This window comes from Brachyistius frenatus, unplaced genomic scaffold, assembly GCF_029030835.1.
Source record: "Brachyistius frenatus isolate BFR_SWC_R1_liver_20210118 unplaced genomic scaffold, ASM2903083v1 Contig_35, whole genome shotgun sequence".
NCBI lineage: Eukaryota > Metazoa > Chordata > Actinopteri > Embiotocidae > Brachyistius > Brachyistius frenatus.
This window is the reverse complement of record NW_027210634.1, coordinates 2,605,580-2,626,037: the sequence shown is the minus strand read 5'-3', so window position 1 is coordinate 2,626,037 and position 20,458 is coordinate 2,605,580. Positions and strand designations below refer to the sequence as shown.

General features: G+C 41.1%; 2 protein-coding genes and 4 non-coding genes across 6 annotated transcripts; all 6 read right to left on the bottom strand.

The window, feature by feature from the left end:
- Positions 1-8,368: 8,368 nt before the first annotated feature.
- Positions 8,369-11,589, bottom strand: nkx6.1 (NK6 homeobox 1). The gene is made up of 3 exons (XM_069700774.1): positions 10,046-11,589; positions 9,694-9,866; positions 8,369-9,094 (listed from the first exon to the last, which is right to left on the bottom strand). Exons 1-3 carry the CDS (start codon positions 10,602-10,604, stop codon positions 8,849-8,851), a joined length of 978 nt encoding a protein of 325 aa, XP_069556875.1. The 5' UTR covers positions 10,605-11,589; the 3' UTR covers positions 8,369-8,848.
- A 3,304-nt stretch (positions 11,590-14,893) lies between these two features.
- Positions 14,894-19,133, bottom strand: rpl17 (ribosomal protein L17). Its single transcript, XM_069700965.1, has 7 exons — positions 19,111-19,133; positions 18,588-18,637; positions 18,360-18,400; positions 16,841-16,975; positions 16,630-16,728; positions 15,263-15,454; positions 14,894-14,977 (listed from the first exon to the last, which is right to left on the bottom strand). The coding sequence occupies exons 2-7, from the start codon at positions 18,625-18,627 to the stop codon at positions 14,930-14,932; spliced, it is 555 nt and encodes a 184-aa protein (XP_069557066.1). The 5' UTR covers positions 18,628-18,637; positions 19,111-19,133; the 3' UTR covers positions 14,894-14,929.
- LOC138622334 (small nucleolar RNA SNORD58) lies at positions 15,047-15,114 on the bottom strand. Its single transcript, XR_011311006.1, has one exon. It is a non-coding gene; the product is annotated as a small nucleolar RNA SNORD58 (small nucleolar RNA).
- On the bottom strand, positions 16,013-16,078 carry LOC138622335 (small nucleolar RNA SNORD58). The gene has a single exon (XR_011311007.1). It is a non-coding gene; the product is annotated as a small nucleolar RNA SNORD58 (small nucleolar RNA).
- On the bottom strand, positions 17,636-17,701 carry LOC138622333 (small nucleolar RNA SNORD58). Its single transcript, XR_011311005.1, has one exon. It is a non-coding gene; the product is annotated as a small nucleolar RNA SNORD58 (small nucleolar RNA).
- LOC138622332 (small nucleolar RNA SNORD58) lies at positions 18,479-18,544 on the bottom strand. Its single transcript, XR_011311004.1, has one exon. It is a non-coding gene; the product is annotated as a small nucleolar RNA SNORD58 (small nucleolar RNA).
- Positions 19,134-20,458: the final 1,325 nt, after the last annotated feature.

The following is a 20,458-nucleotide window of genomic DNA, read 5'->3' as shown; positions in this document are numbered from 1 at the left end:
GACGTGGAGCAGCCGAGGGTCCGCATATTCCCACTTCTAGTTTTAATTATTTTCTCGATCTCGTTCCTTATTCTGCTTTTTTTTAAAAAAATAGGCTTTTTTTGGCGGCTTTAACATCTTCAAAAACTCATGAAAGTTGGTTCCTGACGCATGTGCAAAGTTTCGTGAGGTTTGGAGCATCGTTTGTCCTTAAACATCAACTTCCTGTGTCACAGCGAAACATCAAACTTAGCCACATCGCCCTGGCTATACCATATACTATATGCTATATACTATATACTATATACTATATCCAAAAATTAATTTTGGGTCACTTTTGGACAACATGCTATAGTATGACTTTTCTTTGAATATTTTGGATGACATACTTTGGATATTTTGGATGACTTTTTTTTATCACTTTTTGGAGTATGAGGGATTTGCTCTCCATGAACTGTGTGGCTTATTAAGGGGACTTGTCCTATGCACTCCACTAAAATACGATTTTTTTTTTTTTTTTAAATTTGAGTTTTTGGGTATGTTAAAGCCTCCAAAAATGCAGTTGTTTACGGAGAATAATAATAATAATCGCTTGAATAACAATAGGGCTTTTGCACCATTGGTGCTCGGGCCCTAATAATAATAACTACAAAAGGTAGTGGAAAAAATTAAAAAGGTACACAGCATCAAAGAGAGGGAGGTAATGGTCCTTGCTGTAGCGCCACCTGTTGATGTAATCAAAACTTGCTTTGCTCGCTCAGACGCCTTCATCATCTTGAGTTCGGGGAATAATTTTTTCCTGACCTATGCTAAACAATTGTAGAAACGCCGTAATGTCTATCGGCACCAAAAATTTCCACGCCATTTCTCCTTCTTTTAAACATGTACGACACCAATTTTGGTGAAGATTGGATCAAATACAGACAATAGGGAGCACTACAGAGATCATTTGTTTATTGTAGCGCTCCCTTGGGGCAATTTCAACAAAATTGTGGGTGGGTGCTCGGTGTTTGTCTGTGCATAGATTTGTATGTATGATCAAGACAGTTGTTGATTTTACAAAAATTACTTCCTGCTTGTTTATTGCGCTTTTCCAAAAAAAAAGGGTATGTCCTAGTTTTGATTGAATGAAATATGGAGAATAGTAAGAGAAAAAGAGAAAAATATGGATCCAAGAAATCCCTCATAAAAAGATTTTTGTCTTCTATGAGTCACGGTGTGGGAGTTATTCACGATAAACTGAAACGTTGAAAAACTTGCGACATGGTGTCCCTATGGAGGTCATTTTTTTTACAGACTGAGGGGAATCCCAGGGGTGTCAGTTTTACCAAGTTTAATGTCATTTAATGGAAGATTTCTTGAAATATTGCACACACAAAAAAAACCCAAAAAGAACTAAATTTTCAAGTCATTTCCGAGCTGACGCTACTTTTCGGGATTTGTACGAAAGCGATACGACGCGTCATCATTCACGATACAATCACACCACGTTCTTGAATTTGGGGCATTTCGTCGCAAAGCGGTAGGAGCATTTTACCAACAGCAAAACAACACACCTAAAAACACAGTGTTCATGCGAGGACACCTGTTCATGAGGAGGAGAGAGAGGAGGAGAGAGGAGAGAGAGAGAGGAGGAGAGACATCATTAAAGGAGATTATCTGAGAATGAACACCTCAACGAGGTGAGTAGGCAGAGTTTATCACACACACACACACACACACACACACACAGAGACACACTCACATACATTTATTAACACACATGTACACACAGTTATACACAGACATATACACACATACACACCCAAACACACATATACACTCATACAAACATATACACACAGTTACACACTTACACACAGATATATATATATATATATATATATATATATATATATATATATATATATATACACATCGACACACGCATAAATACACACACATAGAGTTAATGGTTGACAGTAGTTGTCGGTGAGTTGCTGCAGCAGCCCGATCATTAACACAGACTTCATCTCCGTGCTGCTGATTGTTGCTCTCAGTGTGAACGAACGACACTCTGAGCTGCAGCGCAACAATGTTTCCACTCAACCGTGCATGTGTTGTTAACGCTGCTGCTGCTGCTGCTGCTGCTGTGGCGGCGGCGGCGGCTCACACTGCAGGATCCCCAGGCGCTCCTTATCGCAGGACTCCAGGCGGCTTTCGAAAAGGAGATAAGGCCGCCGCTCTGTGGGAGCCGCAGCCCCCCCCCCCCCCTCCCCCTCCACCGCCTCCACTTCCCCCGTGACACATGTCCTTGTGTGTAATCTCTTGTAGTACACGGGCAACTGAGAGCCTGTCAATGGGCCCTTTATTCAGGGCCACACATTAGTCACGCCGGCAAACGGGGAGATTTAGTGGGAGTCAACAGGTAGAGCTGACAGCTGCTAACAGGTCCCATCGCTTTATCAGCAACACGTCTGAAGCGGGCAGCGACGCAAGCGGGGAGCTTTATTTCAGGCAACTTCATGCTTCTACTGTCACAAGTCAGAGGGTAATCCGTGTGTCGACTTGTGATATAAGTGAGGCCTTCCCTGAGAGGGATGTCGTCTGGATGGCGGCATATGTTGCTCCAAAACCTGTATATATCGTTCAGCGTTAATTTTGCCTTCCCAGATGTCCAGGCTACCCACGCCATGTGCACTAATGCACCCTTATAGCATCACGGATGCAGGCTTTTGAACTGTGCGCGGATAACAAGCTGGATGGTCCCTCTCCTCTCTAGCCCGGAGGACGCGGTGTCCATGAATTCCACAAAGGCCTGAGGGCCCGAAGAGCACGACCATCCGATATTGTTTTTCAGCCTTGTCTCTTGTGTACAGAGATTTCTCCAGATTCTCTGAATCTTTCAATGATATTTTGAACCGTAGATGATGAGATCCACAAATTCCTTGCGGTTCTACAATGAGGAATATTATTTTTAATTGTTGCACTATTTACCCACTCAGTCTTTCACAGAGTAGTGAGACTCTGCCTCTCTGAAATTCTCTTGTTTACAGTATACCCAATCATGTTACTGATCTGTTCCCAGGTAACCTAATTAGTTGTGAGATGTTCCACCAGGTCTTTTCCAGTCTTTTGTTGACCCTGTCCTAACTTTTTTTGAAACATATTGCTGCCATCAAATTCAAAATGAGCAGATATTTTTCATAACAGCAACAAAAATCTACTCAGTTTCAACATTTGATATGTTGTCTTTTTTTCAATTAAATATGAGTTTACATGACTTTAAAATCACCGCATTCTGTTTTTATTTACATTTTACACAGCGTCCCAACTTTTTGGGGAAACGGGGTTGTAGACACCTCGACACGGGACCCGGGCAGGAACAGTATGGGCGGGTGCAGTCGCAGCTCAGGCTGGCAGAGAAGAGAGTGAACAGATGCTGCAGCGGGTCCCCTGAGGGCCGGGGGCCGTGTTCACTACACCCGCAACACGTGAAAGCAATGTTCCCCTCCACCTGGAATCATTAGCATTATTTTCTGTTATTAATCTGAATCTATGAAGTTAATCTGACGGAGTCCTTCAGACGTGTCTTCAGTTTCAAAGGTCTGAAATGTTTTATCCTCCTCGCTGAGAGTTGAAAATGCTTTGCTGTGAGATTTCAGTAGAAAACTGTCGCCGGCTCTCCTCCGCCGGGGCATCGAGGCAGCTGAGGGGTCGGAGGTCGGAGATATACTGTCTTGCCTCGTGTACCCTGCGTCTGTTTGGAGCGTTGGTTGTGCACGGCCTCAGAAATTAAGATGCAATATAAAGATGACCTGTAGGGGCAGTATGGAGTCGCGGGAGGGAACTAAATGGGAACAAGTCCGAGACCATTAAGTCGTTCTTGCACTGCGGATTCTAAATTGTGGGTGGGTGCTCACAATTATTTCTCTGGTGCGCCCTCTAGTGGAGTCCTCCAGTAGCACGCAGAGTACAGAAGCCAGTATGTGAGCGATAACGTTCACGACAAAAACGTGTGGTTCATAAACATACGAACATGTCTTACGCAAGAAGAAGGTCATGTGACGGAGTAGAAAGACGGGTTCGGTCTGTGTAGGAAGGAGGTGGTTCGATGGAAGGAGCCAGAACTTTCACAGGAGTGTCACGTGATGTCGGCCTGACCTCTGGACTTTATTTATCCCACAGTGGGGAAATTTTGTAATAATTTTTTTTTTTTTTTAAAAGCTATAAACGGTAAGTTGTTTATTATTTCAACCCAGACCACAATCTTCTCCTGGACCTGAAAATACCAGCTCAGGACAGAAGATCTGAAAGACTGAGACAGAAAACGTCTTCCAGAATCCGACTGGGACGTTTCAGACTCAAGTCAAACACAAGCAGCAACTTCTCAACCGCTCCGAAACCCAACCGGGACCAAAACCACTGATTCGAAGTTACTTCCTGAACGCTCCAAAAACCCGATCTGGAACCTAAAACACTGAACCTGAGATCGCTTCACACGCCTCGTTATTATTTATAACAACAATTAAATCCAAATTAACGTTGTCTTCAGACCCTCAGAATCCCACATTACGACACCTCAGAGTTCTGGTGCTTAAACCAAACGCACCTCCACGACCTGAGATGAGAACTCGCTGCTCCAGTTCGGGTTGTTCGACCTCAAACCGCCCATATAATAATGAATATCTCATTAAATTTTTGGTAATTATTGGGATTGATATCTTTGAGAAAATAGTCACAGATATGTTTCGTGTTGTAAAGAATTTCCCTTCTCACTGATATTTAGGCCCGTTTGATCAGCAGGTCTGAACCACCTAAACTGATTCAGTTTACTGACGAAGAAAAATCTCTGAGAGCCGGAAGCAGTGAAGGTGTCGCAGCTTCACTCTGAGGATCAATAAAATCTTTATCTTATCAACCAAACAGATTCAATTTCTGTTCATTCACCGATCGATTTAGTCGACTGCTGCTCCGGGCCTGTCGGGGGTCCTGCGCCTCATGTTGGGAACCACACTGACACTTTAATGTTTTCCACTTCACACACAGCTTCAGCTGGCGGTTATTGATCAGCAGCCTGCAGGAAACATACAAACATCGGAATATTTACATGCAGGAAAAAAAAAACTGTGAAATAAATGAAACAAAAAATAAAAACACTTTTGTATTTTAATGTATTAATAAACTGCTGTGAGCTGCAGCTGATTTTTCTGCCAATTTATTTATCAACTAATCAATAAGAGCAGTGAAAATCACCTTCAAAGCATAAAGTGACATCTTCTAATGTTCTGGTTTTATTATTAAAGCAAAACTTAAGATGCTGGAACCCAAAATTATGAGTTGTTTTTTTCTGGAAAACTATTTTTCAATACAATCAAAAATATATTTCATAAATTAAAAAATTGAATGTGTTGAACATAAAAACTAAAGAACAAGCACCTCAGAAATGTTTGTGAGGGCACGACTTGAGTAAATTAAAGTATCAAAAATAAACTTACTACTGTATATTGGTGCATTAATCTTCTAATGTTCTGGTTTTATCATTTAAAAAGAAATTTAATGTTTTGTATTTTTTTCTTGTAAAATCTTTTTCAGTATAATAAGAAATATATTTGATAAACTCACAAATTAAATGTGTATAATTTTTAAAACATATTTTATTTAACACTGATAATATTATTAATATTTGTGTCTGAGAAGCAGCAGGAGGAGAGAAATGTCTGGAAATATTAAAGTACCTCCAAACTGTTTTTGAATAATACAATACATTAAAATATTCCCCTCACTGGGGCACAGTGTGTGTGTGTGTGTGTGGGGTGTGTGTTATTTATTTGTGACTCTATTATTGATGGTATCTGTTGTTTAGATTACATGGTGGTGATGTCATCGATGATGTCGCCTGACTGTCAAATTAAATTCTGTTTAATTTCTGTTTAAAAACTGCAGCGATGAGTCGAAGGCGACGTGATGGAGGACGATGAAGATGATGGAGGGTGATGATGATGATGATGAAGGTTTGCGTGTGCAGTCAACGGGAGCCAAATTAATTTAAATGAGCTCACAGTAATTGTTAATACAATTTAAATGTTCGATCAGAAAAATAAAAGTTTAAAGGTGCAGCTGCGCTCCATCGATTGATTGACTGACTGATCCGTCGATCAGCTGATTGTTTTCTCGATTGATCGACTCGTCGTTCGTTCACTTTGACGTCCTGGCGTTGGTTTTTATTCGGCTGATCTTCATTTTACTTTGACAGAAATATTGGATCATCTGACACCACTTCCCTTCCTATTGATCAACCAACCAATGATTGCATTGTTACTTTTTTTTTTTTTTTTTTTTTTTTTTACACCTGTAGATTTCACTTCCAGTTTGTTTTACGTTTCTGGCAATAAAATAAAAATTAAAAGTGACGGTTCCCAACATGAGGGGCCGGATCCGTGCAGGGGTCATGGTTAAACCCCCTGACGGGGCCCCTGTAGACTGAAATGTGTCGTTGGGGCCCCCAGTGGCCCCAGAACAGACGTGACTCTCCTGATTTCTGCAGAAACAACCAGAACACTGCGGCTGAATCAGAATCAGACAGAAAATCAATCAGCAGCAGCTCCGATACACACATAAATAAAAAAATAAAAAATAATTTATAACTAATAAGAAAATAATCGCAGTTTTTCTGATTTTAAACGATTTTACTTCTTCAGTTTTCTGACAATAAAATGAAATTAATTTCTGAGGCTGCTCAGAAAATAATTTAAAAAAAAAGATCAATTGGACTTCAGAGGATTCAGATAAATTGTGTTAAAAGAGAAAATTCACTCATTTAATAAAAAATAATTGCAGTTTCTGCCTCCAGGTTTTCCTGCATGGATCCAAAACGATGTAACCAGATGTTTTCAGAAATCTGATGAAACAAACTTCACAACGAGTCAGACTGATTCTCAATCGGACAGCAGATTAAAGCAGGTCAAATTATTTAAATCCGGATTATTTGAAAGGAAACCTCGTCCTGAACCCGGCACGAGCCTCAGTTGAAGGTAAAAAAAAAAAAATAATAAAAAAAATCCTGCTTCAGGTTTGCACACTCACTTCCTGTCAACACGTCTGAGAACAATCCCGCCACGATCACAGCGTCACAGTCCGACCGGAATGGAGGACGGTTTGTGTCTTCTTCAACTCAAACAGCGGGACCCACCGATCGATTATTGATCTGATCAATTCACCGACAGAGAAAATATTATAACTGTATTTTGTTTTTTGTCAACAACAGAATTGCTTCCAGTTTGTTTGTTTGTTTTAAAAGTAGTTTCCCTGCATGTTAAAAAAAAAAAAAAAAAAAAATACAGTCCGGATAAATGAGAAAGGGAAAAACAAGAAATATAATAATAATAATAATAGTTTGTTGAGCAGAAAACAGGAAGCTTTGCTGTGCCAGGAAAATTAACATGAACTTTCAGAAGTAGGCTAAATAAATAAAACATGACATGTTTTTTTTTACATTAAAACTTTGAGCTCGTTTTTTTTTTTTTTTTTTTGCTGGTAAAAAAAAAAAAAAACACAAAAGTGCAAAATAACTAAATTATATTTCCACGTGCACTCATTATTAAATTTGCGTGCTGTTCTCGTACTGAACGTTGAACTAAATACAGGTCACTAATGATGCGTCAATAGAGCAAATGGAAACACACTTTACTGTGTTTAACTGCTTAAAGCACGTTTTATTTTATAAAGACGTTAAAATATATCTGAATATTTTCGGTATTCAATTTCAGTTTTGTTGTTATAAATCCTGCACTGTAATTTGAACATTAGTTATTGTATATATAATATATAATATTATATTAGTTAAATAATTACCATAAAAACAGGAACCTGCAGATATTAAAGTCGAGTGTCGATTACAGAGTTGTTATTATTATTGTAATGCGGTTTTAATGAGCTGAGAATGAAAATAAATACATTTGTTTTAGAGTTATTTCTGTCGAGTGTTGATGAGTTGAAGCATCACTTGTGGTTATTCTTGATAATGTCCGCGCGGACAGGACGCAGAGCAGCGCGGCAATCTGCCACACTTTTAAACTCTAAAACGACCTGTTTTTAAATGATAAATCTTTCTGTTTCCGGCCTCACGGATTAATCTGAACATCCGGATCCACGTGTGATCAGTGAAACAGCAGCAGAACTGAAGAACCCGTGAAGCTGCAGAAACCAAAAGTCTCCTGTTTAAAATCCCTAAAAATGTACATGGACTCTGGTTGGTTCTCCAAACGTTCAAAAGTCTGGCTTTATGTCCAATAATAATAATAATAATACCGATAATACTAATAAAGGTAATAATATTCGTAATAATTTTAATAAGAGGCAGCCGTGTTAAAGGTACTGCATCATTAGAGTTCCGTGTGAAACAAGGAGCAAACATTAAAGTTTTTATTAAATAAAAGTGCATTAATACAGGAGCTTCACTCACAACTCAAACAGATAAATAAAAACGGTGTGAGCAAATATTTCTGCATGTATGTACAGGTGGTGCGTTCATGGGTCTCCTCCTGTGATCTGAGGAGGCCTTCAGGGGCCCCCCCGCGGACGGAGCGGGAGACTCAGGGGTCCCAAGTCCGGAACCAGGTGTTTGCAGCTGGTTTCGGTAGGAGTGCGTCTTTACAAAACCTGTTTTTTTTTTTTTTTTTTTACACATAAATTATTCACAGCAGGTTCGTTTCTTATTTACACCTCCGGTCCGGGGTAGGGGGGGGGGGAAACTCTCTCAGTCTGTCCGGACGCGAGTGCAGAAAAAAAAAAAGCCCAGACCGGACCGGACCGGACCGGGTGGAGCTGCAGGTGAGTCCCGGGTGAGAGAAGGGTGTGGGCTTGTTTCCGGGTCCGCTCCTCCCGGGAGTTACGAGCTGTCGTTCTCTGACGTGTGCAGCAGCAGCGCGGAGCCCGGTTTGTGTTTCTTCAGCAGCTGCGTGATCTTCTCGTCGTCCGAGTTCGGGTCCAGGGGTTTGTTGTAGTCGTCGTCCTCCTCCTCCTGGTCCGAGCCCCCCTTCAGCCGCTCCGTCTCCGAGTCTTGCTTCTTCTTCGCGGTCGCCATCTCCGCCGCGTGCTTCTTCCGCCACTTGGTCCTCCGGTTCTGGAACCACACCTGAGCAAGCAGCACACACAGAGGTTCCGGTCACTTTTTTTTTTGTTTTTTGTTTTCACGCTTTTCACGAGTGACGTGTCCGCACAGCTGCAGGCGGGAAAGCCAGCGGCCTTCACGTCATAATTCATGTCCCACAAATTAAACTGATTTCTGCACTGATCTGAATATTCAGCACGGAAATAATAATAATAATATATATATATTTTTAAATAAGGATAAAATAGAATAAAATAAACCCGATGCATTCTGGGAGCATTAAATGAAGCTAGTGGCCAAATGACAGAAAGGCCTTTTAATTGAATTAAATTGCATTTAGACTTTAAAAAAAAAAAAAAATGAATCCCTTATTTAAGGCTGAAAGAAAAAAAAATATAGGTGTGTTTAAAAGTGTGAAAATGTTGAAGATTATTATTATTATTAGGTTATTGTCATTATTATTAATTAGCTGCATTTTATCCACAAATTAATTTTTTTTTTTTTTCCCCAGTATAGAAAAAAATAACCATAAAATTTAAATGAATAAACATTCAGCTGATTCATTATGTTAGTATTTCGTCGTGTTTTGTTGCTTTGTTTTGTTTTTCTCCCGCGTGACTCACCTTCACCTGGCTCTCTGTCATGCCCAGGCTGTAGGCCAGCCGCGCTCTCTCCGGTCCCGCCAGATATTTTGTTTGCTCAAAAGTCTTTTCCAGCGCGAATATTTGCTGTCCGGAGAACGTGGGTCTCGTGTGCTTCCGTTTTCCGTCTTTGTCCAGTAACACGGAGTTTTGATCTGAAAGACAACAAACAGCCGCAGTTATTCATCACTTCAGCATTTAAACATCCGTCTGATCTCACAGGTCCCCGCGTGCATTTTTCTATTTTATTCTAATGAACTGCTTTTTATTTATATTAACGGGCCTTTTTTTTTTTTTTTTTTTTTGCTCTGCTGCTTCCCTCGCGCACACTTACGGGGGGAGCACGCGAACCGGGCGTCCCTCCAGTGCGGGCTCTGCATCACTCCCGGCCAGAAGATCGGCGTCCTGCCCGGGAGGTCCGCCAGCGGCTTCGGGTACCGGGCCACCGCCACCGCCGCGGCGCTGGGGCTGAAGTAAAGTCCGGGGGGCGGCGGGGGGCTGAGGCTGCTGAACCGGGGCAGTCCCGACAGGATCCCCGCCGAGGAGGAGGAGGAGGCGGCTGCGGCGGCGGCGGCGGCTGCGGCTGCGGCGATGGCCGAGGGCCGGTTGAGGATGTCGTTTATTCCGTGAGGAGTGGCGGAGGAGCACAGATGCGGGGAGCCGAGCCCCGAGCACAGCCCGCTCTTGATCCCCGGGGAGGACACGGCCATGCCGCCCGGGTTAGGGGAGGTGGTGGCCGGTGAGGTAGAGGAGTTGGGGCCGGAGGAGGAGAGCGGGTAGGCCGGGTACAGCGGGGTCTTCATCTCGGTCATGCTGTGCAGAGCTGCCAGAGGAGGGGTGCTGAGGAGGAAGGTGCTCTGTCGGGACCCGTCCATCTGACCCACCGCTAACATTACTCTCTTCTGCGGTGATCCGGGACGACGGAGCCGGTCTGTGGGGGTTTCGTGGTCCTGCGGCGGACAGGGTCCACACTCAGACGGAGCTGGAGTCACGGTCAGAGCCCATCTCAGGTTCAGCCTGCAGCAAAATCCACAAATGTTCCACAAATGCGCCGAAAGTCAGGTCCCGCGCAGACAGTCCCGGATCCAGAAGCCCGGGTCCGGATCCCGTTCAGGAGCAGGACTCTGCTGGCTCGAAGCTGCGGGAGATAATAAAAGCTGATCATCTGCTCCGGCTGTCTATCAGCTGCACATCCAAACTTTGAGAGGAGCGCGCGGGGAGCGGCGTGGTCTCTGCCCGGATTGGGTGACCCGACGGTGACGTAGGCGGTCTGGCTTTGGGAGAGCCTCCTGATTGGCTGAGCGGCAGCTCTGAGATGAGCCGCCATCAGAGAGAATCAGATCAGTGACCGGAAATGAAAAAGACTTGTGCAGTTTGTAAAAGAAGAAGAAGAATTTAAAGGTCAGCAGAGAAACACGATGAAGGAGATTAATGTTGTGAAGAGGAGCTGCTAGGAAACAACTGTATTTAATAAATAAACATGATTTAAATGTCTCCACATGGTCAGGAAGTTCAGCTCGAAACGTTTTAAGTAACAAACACCAAAAATAACAAATAATTTTGACATTAAAAACTCAGACTGCAGAGACAATAAACCAGCAGGGGGCGTCCTACAAACAAGGTTTTTAAATGTTACCAAATTTTTTTGAAATATCAATTATGCACATGAATATTTGTTTAGTCCAAATAATTTACTCCAGTGTTTCAGCTGAGATAGGAACAGGAAAGGTTTAGTTTTGAGTTATTTTTCAGATGAATATTTGAACATTTATCACATTCCCGACCCGCTGCAGGGGCTCGAAGCCTCAGGTTGGAAACCGTTGAACTATGGGTATTTGAAGACCAGCATGTTCAACAGTTTAAAAATGTCTTCATCAGTCACAGGACACATTTCTCTGCTGATATTTTTAAATAGTCAGATTTTTCATGCAGGATATTTATTTGTAATAAACTATTAGAAAACAGATATTTTACTTATGTCAAGGAATATTACTATAAACAAGCAAACTAAAATAAATTTAAAAAAAAGACTCACCTATAACTCTGCAGAGCCTCTATCACTGTTTAATCTGAGGAGAAAATAAAAATGATTATCATCATTTTATTTCAGGAATAAATAGGTCAGTTATTGGCTGAAGGCTCAGTTAAGATATTAAATACCTGAGAAGGTGCTGCACCTATCCGGCTGGCAGGTGGAGGTGGGCGGGGCCACGTGTGGAGGGCCCTCAGGCTCCTGCAGGATTTAAATGTGACTTCAGAAATAATTGATTATATTTGTGTTGATAATGTGAGAGTGTTTAACTCCCCACATGACGCCCTGAACTTCATCTTGCAGGAAACACACACCTGCCATTTATTTTCTGTGACCTTCAGACAGAACTCGGGGATTAAAAACTCCCGAGGCTTCTCTGTGTTTCCAGGTTAAAAAAAAAAACAACAACACCTGATCAGTTTTTTACTTGCAGATAAATCTGTGATCTGACAACAGAAATAAAAATGTAATAAAAAGTGTCATCGACGCTAGAAATACTTAATTTTTTTTGTCCAACACTTTAAAATAATTTTCACATTTATCAGAAAGTATCCAGTTTTATTATGTGACATTAAAGAAGCTGTTTAATCTCGATTTTCTTTTTTGATTTTCCTTATGAAACATTAGTTTTTGAGAGATTTTTTCCGTCAGATTAAATCTTCTCAGGAGGACTTTGACGAAACAGTCTGAAGTTTTTTTTTGTGTTTACAGCTGAAGTCATTATGACTTTTTAAATTCTGATTTTAACAACTAAATATATCAGCTGACAGTAAAATGATTAGTGATTACAAATCAACCAGCAAATAAAGTTGCTGAGAAAAGCATTTCACTGTTTACTGACTGATTGTCAGATGTTATGATGTCATGGATTCAAACATGCAACAAATAATAATGATAATATAATAATAATAATAATGTTGCCGTTGACGTGACAGCATAAATGTTTGGATTCTTTTTTTTTCTGGTTATTGAATCAGCTGATCAAATGTAATTAAATCATCAGACACCAGACCTCCTGCTGCTGTATTGATCAGGTGAATTAATCAATTAAAGTATTGACAGAAGATTAATAGAATTAAAATGTGAACATTTTAGTTTCTGTGACAGTAAACGCAACATCTTTAAATTCTTTGTTTCACCACTGAAGATTCTTATTCGTGCTGCATCAACAGCTGATTAATGTCATGATGGATCAACATCCTGACTGATTGATCAGTTCAGCAGACGATTACTTAATTTTTAAGGAATCAAAATATATAAAGGAAGTCACAAAACTCTGAAAAAAAAGAAAATCAGGAAAACATCTAAAAGTCTTTGAAAAATATTTCTATATGGAAAACAAAAAGAATAATACAAATAATAAGTTTACTACTGGGTAATAAATCATCATATTTTATCTGTAATAACGTGCAGCAGTTTGAAGCAATAAGACTAAATAACATGAAAAATACAAAAAGTTATTAAAACCTGTTTGTTCAAAAGTTCAAATTTCTTTATCGATCAGAAAACTGATCCATGTTTAACATAAAAATACAGGGACTGAAACATGAAGCGTTGTCACGGTAACACCTGCAGAAATTATTTAAATCTGTAGAACAAATGTGAAAAGTTCCTCGAAAACTGAACAAGACGTTAAATATGATGTAAATATTTAGACGCTAAAATCAAAAAGTCTGATTTTTGAATTCAATAACAGAAAAAGTAAAATAAATGAATATGAAGCAGCTTTTAAAAGACTCATGAACATCAGCAGCCAGGATGAGGAGGATGATGATGATGATGATCGCTGAGGAAGAGGTATAAATCTGCTCAGAGAATCTGGACCAATAGAAAGTGAGACAAAGGCGCCCCCTTGTGGTCAGTCTGCGGCAGCACAAAGACCTGCAGCTTTAATTCACTCTGTCATGCAGAAATATTACGTCTTCAATTCAAGTATTTCAACGTTACAGTGAAGAGGAGAACACCTGGAATATTGTCCAATCAGAAACAAGCTGCAGTGATGACCGTGTGCACATGCTCAGTTACATAGATGTAACATGGATGACGTTTTTTGTTGATTCTGTCCTGGGATCAAATGTCTAGAAATCCAATTGAGTATCATCAGAATCTGTTTTCCAAGACAGAAATAAAAAATGTTTTACTTTATATTTTATTAATGTGTCATCTTGCGTTTAATCTGATCTCATGTATTTTATTGTTAAATGACATTTTAACACGTTTTTATTTAAAGCTCTTCGAGCTGTTTTTAAAAAAAAACTGCTTTACAAATAAAGTTTATGATTATTATTATGTAACACGAGTAAATCCAACAGCTCAGTTGAAAACACATCTGTTACATTCAGTTTCTTTTCATTTATATTTTAGTGTGGAAACATGTTTGTTATTTACATCGTCAGGAAGAGACAGAAAGACGGACACAGAGACCGACAGGACAGACAGACTTCCTGCCGTGGAGAAATAAAATAGATCAGACCAGTCTGGCAGTCTTAACAATACTGAAAGTCATTAACATTATTAAACTATTTCTATTGACTTTATTTTAGATTTTATACTCTTTTTTTTTTCCTGTTTAGTTTTTGTTGAAGGTCAAAGACCAGCAGAGTCAGAAAGCTAGTGTTTTGTTTTTGGTCTTCAGTCATAAAGAATCAATATCAGACAATTGGTGAATACTTACATTATATATATATATATATATTATAGAGCGATATATCATGTTTATATTTTGAGTATTGGATTGTTAATGTAATATTTGAGTCATGCTACAGCCGACTGAAATCTATTTAATGAAGCCACTTAAAGACACTGAAGTTTGTGATGTAGGAAACTGAACTGTTTATATAAATAAAAAAAAATATATATATTTTTTTTTGGAAACTTCCTGTAAATGAAAACTGACAGGAAGTCTAATAAGTTAAAAAAAATATATAAAACCTGATCTGAAACCAACTGAAAACATCTGGAGGATTAAAGCAAGGTGAGAAAAATCCAGATGTTTGGATTCACTGAAATAAAGCTGTGATCGATAATTTGTCGATTGAAGTACGACGGCTGTTTTCGTTAGTTTCCCACAATGTGTGAAAGGCTTTTATTGTGAAGGGCAGCAGAGGTGGACGAGTTGATTGGGTGAAATAAAGCAGGCGGAGCCTCGGATTATAACTATCGATCTTTTATTGGATGATTTATTTTTTACTCCCGTGCCATCAGCTTCTGCTTCTTCAGCTTCTTCTGTGAAACCTGCGGAGGACAGACGGCGTCGTTAGAGCGTTACAGGAACAGCGTCAGGCGGCGGGCGCATTGACGCTTGCCGCTCAGACGTCAACAGATTGTTTTCATGAGTGATCCAAAGGTGTCCTAAGTAGTCATCAGTGCAGCTAACAAACAAACAAACAAAGGCCCGGAGGAGGCAGAGCGTTCAGATATGCAGCAGGAAAACAGACTTGGGTCACGTGATCCGAGCGCGTTTTCCTGCTGCCCGTCTGTTGGCTCCGCCCCCTTCCCCCTGCCCTTCATCCTGCGTACCTTCTTCTTCTGGGCCACCTCCTCCTCGGGTTTGGGAACGATTTGCTCCTTCTCGGTCAGGATCATCTCGATGTGGCACGGTGAGCTCATGTAGGGGTTGATGCGACCGTGGGCGCGGTACGTGCGCCGCCTCATCTTGGGCGCCTTGTTCACCTGGATGTGCTCGATGACCAGAGAGTCCACGTCCAGACCCTGAAACCACAGACGGGAGCGCGGTCAGAACCACCGGAACACGGTTCCTTCACGTTCCTCGGGCGGGGAAAAACAACGCAGCGAGGCTCTCGGCCAATCAGATCGCAGCCGACGGCCGTCTGACCGGAGAACTGACCCGACCGGCCGCAGCTCTGACACCGCTCGGGCCACCCGAGTGGCTGAATGGTACATCGCCACGGAGACGCCAAGACCAAACGAACCGACTCGGATCTAAAAGTCGGAGGAAGTGTTCATACTTTGAACAAACTAAAGGACCGATCCACATATTCAGTGTTTTTTTTTAAATTTCATTGATGGATTTATTAAATCCTCAGTTACATCTCACCTGGTTTTTCTTGGTACTTGTTTTTATGTTATTTAACTGAAGATGGAAATTAATTGATTTACATGACTACTTATTTCTGCATTTGAGTCGAGTGTTAGTTGGCATAACCATGTAGTTTATTTTGGTATTTTTAGTTGTACTAATTCCCGTGTTCTATGAAGGAACAGATGTGTGTGACGCTCTCAGACAGGTGTGTAACTCGGTGATCACAGACTGCTCAGACTCGTACTGTGTTTTCATGGTTCATCTAAAGGTGTCCTAAAAGGTCATCACTGCGGTCTGTTCCAGTCGCTGAATCCACACCGTCTGTCATAAGTTTATGTTACGCATGGGATCGGACCTCTATGATGCATCCGTCTTGTCACCATGGTAACCGTCAGATTAAATCAAGAGTTCTACTCTTATTATTATTATGCATTATTCTACATGTTTTAATAAAAACTCTACATGTATTTATTGTTGTACATTTATATATATTCTACGCAAATATATTATTCTACATATATTTATTATTATTCTATGCGTATTTATTTTTATTACACATATATTTTAATCAACTTGTAATTATGCTTCAACATTTTGAGAAATCTATTTCCTCTTGCTGAAAAAAGAACCGCGTGCGGTTATCTGGACTCTCAGACTGAGCTTCAGGTCAAATTTTGTCTTCTAACAAACGTATTTTATTATTATTATTATAATATATATTATTAAATAGTATCAGAAGTTCTTCCTGATGTGTCAGCGCCGGGGCACCACGTGACGCGACATGCTGCCGTCCTATTGGTCCTCCCAGGTGCCCTCGTTTACAAGCACGCCGGCGGCCGCTCACCTTCAGCTCAGCGTTGCTCTCGGCGTTCTTCAGCATGTGCAGCAGGAACTCGGCGCTCTTCTTGGGCCAGCGGCCCTGAGTCCATCCGAACTGTTTGGCCTGAGGGCAACAGACGCGGTTAGAAAGAAGAGAGCTACCGACGGTGAGCGTCGGGGTCCGGTTTTCATCGCCGACATAAATGAACATGTCGTCCGTCTCTCCGTGATCTCACCTGGGCACAGCGGCCGACGCCTCCGTTGTAGCGGCGGAACGGGACGCACTGGTGCTTGACGATGACGTCCCTCAGGTACTTGTTGGCCTTGCGGATGTGCATGCCCTTGATGGCCTGAGCTGTCTCACGGGTGTTCTGTTGAAAAAAAAAAAGGGGGTTCGAGATCGGTCATTCGTGTTCCGCCTCGCCGGCACCGCAGAAGAAGAAACACTGACAACACGAGATACCGAGCGCAACAAATAACTGCAAAACACGACTCAACCTACTGACTGTGTTATCAGAACCTTTAATACTTTAATTAACCGGACGTCTTCAGTCCAAACACACCGCAGAGGTTTGATAACCGATCAGACCTGATCACTAGACATCAATATGTTCCCGCCTCTGACCGTCCGCTGCTTTTCTTGTTGTTAATGGAAGCAGTTTAACGACAACGCGATCCAACACCCGCAGACTTTTAAAGCATTGAACGTCTTTTAAAAACCAACGCGTCGAAACAAGTTCATCTGGAAACACACGGGCACCTTTAACCAGATCAAATTTGAAGTTTTAAAGCAGAATATTAAATGTCTTCATGAGAATCTGAGTAAACATGTTGCTGTATCAAGAGTTTCTGCAGGTTCTCAAGAGTTTAATACAACAAACAGGAAGTAAACATCAGGACAAAATGACAATTTCTACAGCCTATTATTTAGACTGAACAATAAATTAGATGAACAGGTTTGAAGGAGAAAGTCGACGCCTGTTCGGATCACGTTTCCAAAACGTACATACGTGTAACTCGGGTGATCACAGACTGCTCAGACTGTTGTTTTGTTTTCATGGGTAATACAAAGGTGTCCTAAATGGTCATCACCGCAGTCCGTTCAGGGTCGATCACCGATTTCTGATGGTAATTATTGGTAAATCCCGACGTTTTTTGGGCAGGAAAACAAGCAGCTGCCAGACTTATAAGACTTTAGAACTCAGATTAGAGTCGGACAGACGACCCGTTTAAAGCTGCAGTCCCTCCAGGAAATCTGATCGCGTTAATCAACACAAGTTCAATCCATCTCCACTCTACTTTGGAGGGAAGCTTGCAAAATTATTTCTGCACAGGAAAAGTTCCCTCAACAGAAGCATTTTTTTCCCCCCAGCTTGTACAACACAACACATTTGACATTATTAATAAACAAAATAACTTAATTTACTTAGTAGTTCTTCATCGGAAGTAACTGGGTTTGTGGGAAATGTGGTCTTATTTGATCTGTTCTGTAAAGCTACGTCACTTTTAGACAGTTTTTTTTTTCCCCCTCATACTTTTAACTTTCTGCAAGATAATAATAATAAAAAAAAAAGACTTTACATTCCACAAAATATGTTGATCATTTTGATAAAAGCTGCTGTAAGCGACACTAAGCTCCTGGAGGGACTGACACTCATAATATGATCAAAATGGAGCATTGAGGCTAAAAAAAAACAAACAAACAAACAAACATGTGGCTTCTTCACCATCATATTCATCGTTACAGCAACTTACCTTGAAGTGAACCCGCAGATTGGAGCCCCTCGACTTGCATGCTGAAACAGAATTAAATTATTAAAACCACAAACAGCAGATCGATCGCTCTGAATGCGTTTTATTTTTTATATATTTCGGTGGCTCAGATCATTGATTTATTTTCACGTTTTATCCAAAGGTGTCCTAAGAAGTCATCACAGCAACCGAGCTGAGCGAGCTCACACACAAAACAAACCGTGTACTCACATTTAGTCGGGTTCTCGGGGTCGAGAGAGTAGCGGACCATCTTCAGATATCTGGAGGAAGAAGAGGGAGAAATGTTGAGAAAGTTAAAACGCGTCTCGGGCTCTCCGCGTTACTCCTGCTAGCTGTTAGCCTGTTAGCTTCCAGTCAGGTTTTCGAGGGCTGAGCACCGTCCACAACAAACCGGGAAACGGCCGTGAACGTTATAACTCACCGGAAACCGACACAGACACTAAAAAGACGCAGAGAGTTTCTGCAGTTAATTCAAATATGTCATTTAAGTCCCGTTTTTTTTTTTTTTTTTTTTAATCGTCAGAAGAAAACCAACATGGCGGAGAGCTGCGACAGCCACCTCCACAAAAAGCCGAATAAAAACGGAATTTACGTTTTGTACGCGGAAATTTCACTTCAGCTCGAGAGATTACACAAAAACAACAAAAACCGGCAGGTTACAAGGCAGGATGGTGGAGATTTAATTCAGATTTAAGACGGATTGTGGTCCTCGTGAGAGGGACTGAGCTCCTACCTCTGAGGGCCGCGGAGGGAAGAGGAAGTGTCAGCGGCGGCGCGCCTCTTCTTCTGCCTGCTGCAGCGTTCACCGCCCCCTGCCGGCCGGGAAGAGGGACTGCAACGCCCAGGGTGAGTCGCTGAGAGTGCGGTGAGGCGCACCGGACAGCAGGGGGCAATGTTTCGCACTTTAAGGTAGGTAGGTAGGTAGGTAGTTAATTAATCCCCAAGGGGACATTTTTTTTCGCTACAGCAGCATACAGGAAGCAATAAGATAATAATAGAATAATAAAAAGGAATAAAATAGCAGTAACAAAAATATTAAATATAAAATATAAAATGCACAGTATATACAGTATATACAGTACAGTATATATCTATATATATTATATACAAACAATCAAGAAACACAGACAACAGTGTTATTGTTGTGTGATGGATTTTGCCAGAGGTGAGTTATTGTACAGACTTATTGCGGTCGGCAGGAATGATCTCCTGTATCTGTCCTTGTGACAGCGGAGCTGAAGGAGTCTTTTGGAGAAAGTGCTCCGCTGTCCCTGCAGCAGGTGGTGGAGAGGGTGGTCAGGATTATCCAATATGGATAATAGTTAAACGACACAACACCCGGAACCATGCAGAAAATATATGTTTACTGTTTCAGTTTGTTTACGAATCAATCTGTAAATAAATCAGTTTCTATCGATACACGGATGAAGAGTAAGTTTCAATGGTAACGTTAAACCTTTAGAAGGAAAGCGTTAAATCATTCAAATGTGTTGTTACACGTGTAACATGTAAAAACCGTAACAGACTTAATGTGTTGGGCAATTTAACAATTTAACAATTTGTGTCATTTTCAGAATACACAACAGACCTGAAACGAGTCTGCTACCTCATTTATTGTTAGCCCTGTTGTTACTGATTTAAGTTAAATTGTATATTTAGTATCAACCAATATAAAATACATGAAAACTAAATGAATGAAATGTTCCGTTATTGGTCTTTCTTATAATCTTACCTTCATCATAATCTTCATGATCTAATCCGCCCAGCAACATGACTTTCCAGCAGCGGCGGTGGGGGGGGGCATGGAGACCAAGGAGACAAAGATGGAGGTTGTTGCCTGGTTGGCTGTGGGACCCCTCAGTAAGAAGTTTATCTGGATGCAGTCTCTTCCAGACATTAAAGTCAGGGGATTTGATCATTTTGGGACCAAGTCCTGGAAAATTGTGGAGTTTTGTTTAAATTTAATCAAACTGTAATATTTTCCCTGCATTATTTTATTTGGTGTTATTGTCCTGAGTCGTTTTTATCTCCTTCCAGCTCATCAACAACCACTTCAGTCAACACTTTCTGTTTTTTCCTGT

Bases quoted from the DNA above. Each gene is read 5' to 3' on its own strand.
- nkx6.1 (XM_069700774.1), bottom strand. From the start codon at position 10,604: ATGTTAGCGGTGGGTCAGATGGACGGGTCCCGACAGAGCACCTTCCTC. The intron at 9,867-10,045 runs GTAAGTGTGCGC...GTTGTCTTTCAG, and splicing joins CCGGTTCGCGTGCTCCCCCC to ATCAAAACTCCGTGTTACTG. The intron at 9,095-9,693 runs GTGAGTCACGCG...CTGCTTGCTCAG, and splicing joins TGACAGAGAGCCAGGTGAAG to GTGTGGTTCCAGAACCGGAG.
- rpl17 (XM_069700965.1), bottom strand. From the start codon at position 18,627: ATGGTCCGCTACTCTCTCGACCCCGAGAACCCGACTAAAT. The intron at 18,401-18,587 runs GTGAGTACACGG...ATTCTGTTTCAG, and splicing joins CCCCGAGAACCCGACTAAAT to CATGCAAGTCGAGGGGCTCC. The intron at 16,976-18,359 runs GTAAGTTGCTGT...TTTTTTCAACAG, and splicing joins ATCTGCGGGTTCACTTCAAG to AACACCCGTGAGACAGCTCA.